The 6,309-nt window shown below is 39.7% G+C and overlaps 1 protein-coding gene across 1 annotated transcript; it reads right to left on the bottom strand.

Moving 5' to 3' along the window:
- Positions 1 to 25: 25 nt before the first annotated feature.
- Positions 26 to 5,192, bottom strand: vps33a (VPS33A core subunit of CORVET and HOPS complexes). Its single transcript, XM_026322602.1, has 13 exons — positions 5,039 to 5,192; positions 4,867 to 4,932; positions 4,605 to 4,732; positions 4,264 to 4,450; positions 3,942 to 4,058; positions 3,638 to 3,812; positions 3,333 to 3,526; positions 2,457 to 2,583; positions 2,137 to 2,204; positions 1,851 to 1,988; positions 1,624 to 1,761; positions 1,309 to 1,477; positions 26 to 607 (listed from the first exon to the last, which is right to left on the bottom strand). Exons 1-13 carry the CDS (start codon positions 5,138 to 5,140, stop codon positions 414 to 416), a joined length of 1,803 nt encoding a protein of 600 aa, XP_026178387.1. The 5' UTR covers positions 5,141 to 5,192; the 3' UTR covers positions 26 to 413.
- Positions 5,193 to 6,309: the final 1,117 nt, after the last annotated feature.

The raw sequence follows: 6,309 nt of genomic DNA on the forward strand, positions 1-6,309 counted from the left end.
AGAATAAGCTTTAGTCATCATCACAAACATGCTAACAATTTTAATTATACATACTAACAGAGAACAAAGGGATGTACAGTATACATGCTTTACATTATACTGACTGGGTGCAAGTAACCCTGTGGATTTAATGACATAAGCTCCATGTAAATGTTAGGAAAGAGAAAATGCATTGAACACATTTGTCAGGTCTCAGAGATACACTCCACACTTTGGTCAATAACACTAAATGTTAACATCAACTGTTAACAAGAAAACCCCCACAAGGCACCTTTAAAAATGCTATTTAGCCAGCACAGGCATCAATGAAACACATGCACTACAGTGTCATGGACATAAAAAAAAAAAAAACAGCAGCTGAGGTTTTATGATGAATGTGGTGTTTGATGTAACCAGGTGTAGACTTAGGTGACTCAGGGGGTTTGAGATTCAGGCCGGTCCATGAGGGATTTGATCCAAGATGTACCGTTTATAAGTTTTGTGGTGGCTATAATATACTCCATCCCACTGTCTTCCATTTGAGAGAGGAAACGAAGCGCGGCTATTTCTGCATACGTCACTCCACCGAGGAAGAACACCAGCGTTGTACGATTCTCCCCCTGTTGGCCTGTGTGACAGCAAAAGGAGACGCATTTAACTCAAACTAACTGTAACAGCTAAATGAACTAAAAGGCAAACTGAATAAATTGTTTTAATTTCACTGACATGGTAAATGCATAAAATTTCTGCTGTTGCTCACTTTAACAAAATACAACTGAGTGTAAAAGGAGGGTGAGGTCTCTTCTGCTACAGCACCATATTCTGAAATGTGAAAACACTAATTTAGCTGTCACCATCCCCCTAGATTAGAGTCCTCTATTATCACCTTTTAAAATCCAATGTGAGGGAGGCATGTAGAAACAAGTCAACTATCTAATGCCTAAACTCAGTTCTAATTAGCACATTGACTGTGTAATTAAATTTTTTATTCACATCAGTGTTAACACCTATATGCCAATATGAAAAGAGAGGAAAACGCTCATGATCACTAACAAATCAAGCAGTATGGATTTATCCAGGCTTCTCTTCAACAGGCACACAGAAAACAGCAAACACTGACAGCTGTTCTGTGGTATTGTCAGCATTGTGCCATCAATCTGCTGCTGTTCTGCACTGGACCTAACAGAAACAAAGCCCGTGCCTTATCTGCACTCAGCAGGCAGGTCATTTACTTTTTACGCTGTGCAGTGCGCAAGTGCACATCAGGAAAAGAATAAAAAAATAAATAAAAAAAGAGCAAACCCAGTCTCAGTTTGAATTAGTCCTTACGTTTCTTATGAAGCCCAGCAGGCAGCTGCTGTCTCTCCTCAAAGTGTGGACCTGGAAGCATCTTCAGCACCTCTTCAATGCTACGCCACCCTGGCCTGGCCAAGACCTGGGTCAGTCGAATGCTCAGGGGAGCGTAGCCACTGTACACATAGGAGATGTCATTGGGGTTCTGAGGGAAGCAAAAAAAAAAAAACCAAACAAACAAAAAAAAAAAAACAACAACACACAGTTAAAGAGGTCAGGAGCTTCCTCAATCCGTCAGACATAAAAGGGTTTAATCCCTGAAGTTCTTTTCTCTTGTCATAAATCTCAGACCTGTTCATTGGCATCCTCCATCCATAGTTTGAGGGTTTTTCTAATGGTGGGGTAGTTATTCCTTGAGTTTGTCTGTGGCTTCAAGAGACCCGCCTTCTCTAGGTTGTTCAACGTTAGTAAGTGTTCATAGCCGTAGGTCTTCACAAAAGACAAAAAGCAATCATTTAAAATAATCTGTCAAAAAAATAATGAATAAAACTTATCAAATCATTATGTTTTTATTCTACCTGGAGAATTTCCCTCCTGTAATAGTCAAACACCTTCTGCTTGAGGCCATTGTTGCACACAGACTGCATGCACACCAGACGCAGAATCTTGATCAGTGGATCTTTTTGTGCAATGGAGTCTTCTATGTATGTGTTCACCTGGATGATCAAATAACATTTCAGGACTGGCGTCTACCAATACATAAAAGTACAACTCATTTTCCCTAAATTTATACTGGTAACAGATGCAAAAGCTACAAAACAAATAATTGGCTCTATTGTGAAATTTTATTTAGGAATCAAATACCTTGTCTGTGTCAACCCCAGTCATAAACTCCTGCTCCACTGTTAGGTTATCAAAGAAGGACTCGGACGCTGAAACAGGAAAACTTATTTCAACTTTATCATAACATAAATGTGTGTGTTTGATATGTTAAACAAGAAATAATGAAAGGAATGAAAAATTGAGATTGCCATCATCTTTAAAAGATGATAACACAATCAGAAAGTTAATATCCACAAGGCTCTTTAATTATGAAATACGGTGCAAGACATTGTCCAAAACGCAAAGACGAAGTGGTAAGATGTGACGAGGGAAGTAAGAAAAATATGGGGTTATTTGCGTACTGGTGATGTCCTTGATCAGCTCTGCTATAGAAGTGTGGTTAGCCAGTGAGCTTCGTGCTGCTTGCATATGGGGCAACTGAGACACAAACTGCTTTATTTCTCCCACTGTTTTGGCATTATGGCGTTCCTATGAGACAAGACAAAAAATGTAAACATCTCTGTACTTGCCAGGCTGTTAATATTCTTGATATTGCGGCTCAGAAAAAGCAGCTAAATGATGAAAATAAAATCATTATCACAAAAGGTCAATCTTAATCAGGAAAAACTAGGTCCTAGATGTAAAACAGGTCTGAGCATGACATATAATTAGCACACACCAAAAAGCAAGGTTAGAGAGTGGTTGTCTGTTTATCTGCTTATATTTGTCCACAAAATAGTTAAACCCATTCAGTTTTTTTTTTCTACAAAATACAACTCCCTCACCATAAACTATTTTGAGTTGGTGTCCATCTACACAGATTCTCTTCAGACTAAATAGCAACACACAAACAATCCATTAATTAAAGCTTTCTAATGGATACAGTTCTTCTCCACATTAACAAAGACCAGTGTGGTCACTGCTCTGTGTACCGGAGTACTGAGCTGATGAGAGATGGGCTAATATGATTGGCCTTGTTAAGCATTCTGCCTGAACAATCACTTCTTACACTCACAGAACATCTATCATGACCTTGGCTGTAAAAGGCCACAGAGATTACAATCAGATCAGATCAGCTGGGATGTCTGGAAGTGATCTAATGTAGCTCAGTGGATGCATCAGGCTGGGAAACTACATTTTTTAATATTTCTGCAATGAAGGAATCATTATATTATAATCAGTACACACCACGCAGCAAGCATATTTGCTAAAGTCGGCAAAGTCAAAACAAGACCAACCTCAAAGGCAGCAGAAATGATTTTGGCTTTCTTGCTGAGTGCTGCTCCAACGGCATTGAAATTTTTATCTCGGATTTCTGCATATAGTTCCTCTGCCGAATTGAGCTGCAACTTCTTGGGCTCTGTGGGTAAATCTTTACTTGATTCGCCTTGTTTCTTCTGTGCAAACTTCTCAGGGGGCAATTTGACATAACCTGTGATGCAAAAGAAGTCGAAACAAGGTACAGACTTATGTCAGATCCTATAAATATAACTGAGCATTCACATCAGAATTCATACAAAAAAATAAAGAGGTTTATTCTGACCATTATTAATTCCATAGATCTCGTCAATGAGACCCTCGTAAGTGAGCTGTGTGGCCAGAGGGGTGAGCAGGTCAACATTACGGTCCAGGAGGAGGAGAGTATCAAACACAGGCAGGATCTGATTCTGACTGCCAGCAAACTCCCTCTTCATCCGTAGCATCATGTTGGCAACATGCTGAAAACAGGCAGAGAAGGTTTTCTCAAAAAAACTCATTCACCTGGCCTCTGCTCACGGTGTGCCATTTGCAATGTTCAACATAACGTTGATCGGTGTTCATGCCAAGTTACTCCACCAGAAACTCACCCGTGCACATTCTCCTTTCCCATAAATCTGTGGAATGGTCCCATACAGTGCCTGTAAGGTCATGAGGCCTTTGGCTGTGTGGTAAAGGCTTGTTTGGTCATTTTCAAGGTAGCACTCCTGAATGAGACAAAAGGGAGTGAAAAAAATAGCGAATGACCGCAGTTATAGATCTGGATGAAGTGTGGAATTTAAAATATTTCCTCGGCTCCTACAAGTGTGAGCGACACTGATAAAACATTGGTTGAAATGCTATTAATGTAAAATAACTCGTAGAGCAGTACGTGCTTCATATATATATCTGGGATGTGAAGGCAGGACACACCCTGAAAGCGCTTTCATACTCCATGGAGAGCAAGTCACCATCATAGGGAATCAGATCCAGAATATACTCATCAATGTTGATGAAAGAACCCAGAACACCCTGCTCCTTCAGCCGCTGTTCACACAACATGCTCCGCCGTGGCACAAACAGGATGTGGAAGTCTCGGGATGAGTGCAGCTTATCCTCACTTTAAAAAAAAAAAAAAAAAAGGCACAAACCATGACAAGAGTGTTAAATACAGCTCTGAATTACAGAAGGGACTTGAAAATATTTGACAGTACTGAGAACATGTCGTTATCAGTTTGACCTGTGGGGCCTGGAGGACAGACACATAAACACACCTGAATACATTCTCAGCGATGATGTCCATAAGCTCCAGTCTGGGCCGAACAAAGAAGATGATATTTTTGACGTCAGCGGAGGGGAGCCTGCCACTTTTGAGGGTGAACATCTTTTCCACTTCATGTTCCTGAAAAACAATACGACATAAACAATCAACCTGTGGCTGGTTATAACCAGATATCTTAGGTTACTGTGATAACCTTCTCTGGGCTTTGTCTGCTGAGTTGCTTTATTTAAAAGTGCGCACAGAAAAGCCTTTACCTTCAGTAGAGAGTACTGAGCTATCAGTCCAAAGGGTCCCGTCAGATATTCATCCCAAACTATGGCCTGAAGGAAAACAGGATATAATAGTTAATAGCTACAATAACGCAGCTAAACTGTCAGAGTTATTTAGTTTTTTTAGCTTATATGTGTCCAGCCCGCTCATCGTCACCTTGCTGCCTGCACATTTGTCCAAAAACTCTCGAAGTTCTCTTCGTGCTGCTTCTCTCAAGATGTTTAAATTCACTCTACCGTACGACAGGTGAGCAGCCATTTCTCCTTTTCAGCAACACAAGTCAGGTGACCGCCGCCGCAAAGTCAATCACGTGATCCCCAAACACACACGGTGTTGAGATAATTCACGCTATAAAACGACACTCTAACAACTCTCTTATTACACCAACCTGTGTACACCTCATGTAAACTTAGTCTGCACTATCTTACAAGGAGCTAAAATGTTCATTAATAATGTTAAATAGCGGGAAACTATCGCCACTTATGGGCTGCGTCAGCTAATTCGTTTTACGCATGCGTAGTGTGTGCTCGTTAAACAAAGTATTTTCGGGAATCTAGTTCTTTGGTAAATCTACCAATTTACTAATATCAGCAGGTTTAAAAGGAGCGTGTGTTTATAGATAACACACAGATACATAGTACACGCTTTCTCACTTTAACTTCCTAGAAGACAGAAACGAACACGGAAGTACGAGGGCTGTATGTCTTGCTTAGCATGTACTCTTTTTCTCTGTGAAGGTGTGGCAAACTACATCATAATCACTGAAAATCATGTCGTTCATAACGTAAACCCAGATATTTTTTTTACAGTGACCGTGTTTTCTCACTTTTGTATCGATCTGACTCGTGTTATACAGAAACAAATCGCACAATAAACCAAAAGTGGCGCATTTCAACATTTCATTGATGCAATAATTACGTCAGCCATTAGATGGCGCAACGTGTCCACAGAAGTGGTGATAGAGCTGATCTTTTATTTGAAACGGATTTCAGTGTTTTATTTCTTGGACATTGAATTGTTGCTACAAAACATTGGTAACCTCGTTAATGTGAAGGGAATAAGTAACAAAGAAAACAGTAATTATTTTCCATCGGCCTATATGTTTATACTAAATAATGTAGTTAAATATTTCTGAGAATCAATAGCTAGGGAAATAAAAATTTAAAAGCGAACCCACTGTTAAGATAAAAATAGTTGATCAACTCTAAGCCAATGTATTTAAAGCATTTGCTTTAAAATGCCAATAAAACCTAATGCTAAAGCCTATAATATCTTGTTGTAATGTTGTTGTGGTGTATGGTTTAAAAGACTATACGGCGCAGGTATAAGTCACCATAGCCAATACATATCTTTAAAAAATGACAGTGTTTTCCTAGGGGTGGAAAGATGAGGCAAACTTGGGCACTATGTGGAGACAGTTGGATCAG

The sequence above is a fragment of the Mastacembelus armatus genome, chromosome 9, assembly GCF_900324485.2.
Source record: "Mastacembelus armatus chromosome 9, fMasArm1.2, whole genome shotgun sequence".
In the NCBI taxonomy this organism is placed as follows: Eukaryota; Metazoa; Chordata; class Actinopteri; order Synbranchiformes; family Mastacembelidae; genus Mastacembelus; species Mastacembelus armatus.

Excerpts from the sequence above, each read along its gene's own strand:
- vps33a (XM_026322602.1), bottom strand. The coding sequence starts at position 5,140 with ATGGCTGCTCACCTGTCGTACGGTAGAGTGAATTTAAACATCTTGAGA. Across the intron at positions 4,933-5,038 it reads ACAAATGTGCAGGCAGCAAG|GCCATAGTTTGGGATGAATA; the intron begins GTGACGATGAGC and ends GTTTTCCTTCAG. Across the intron at positions 4,733-4,866 it reads CTCAGTACTCTCTACTGAAG|GAACATGAAGTGGAAAAGAT; the intron begins GTAAAGGCTTTT and ends ATTGTTTTTCAG.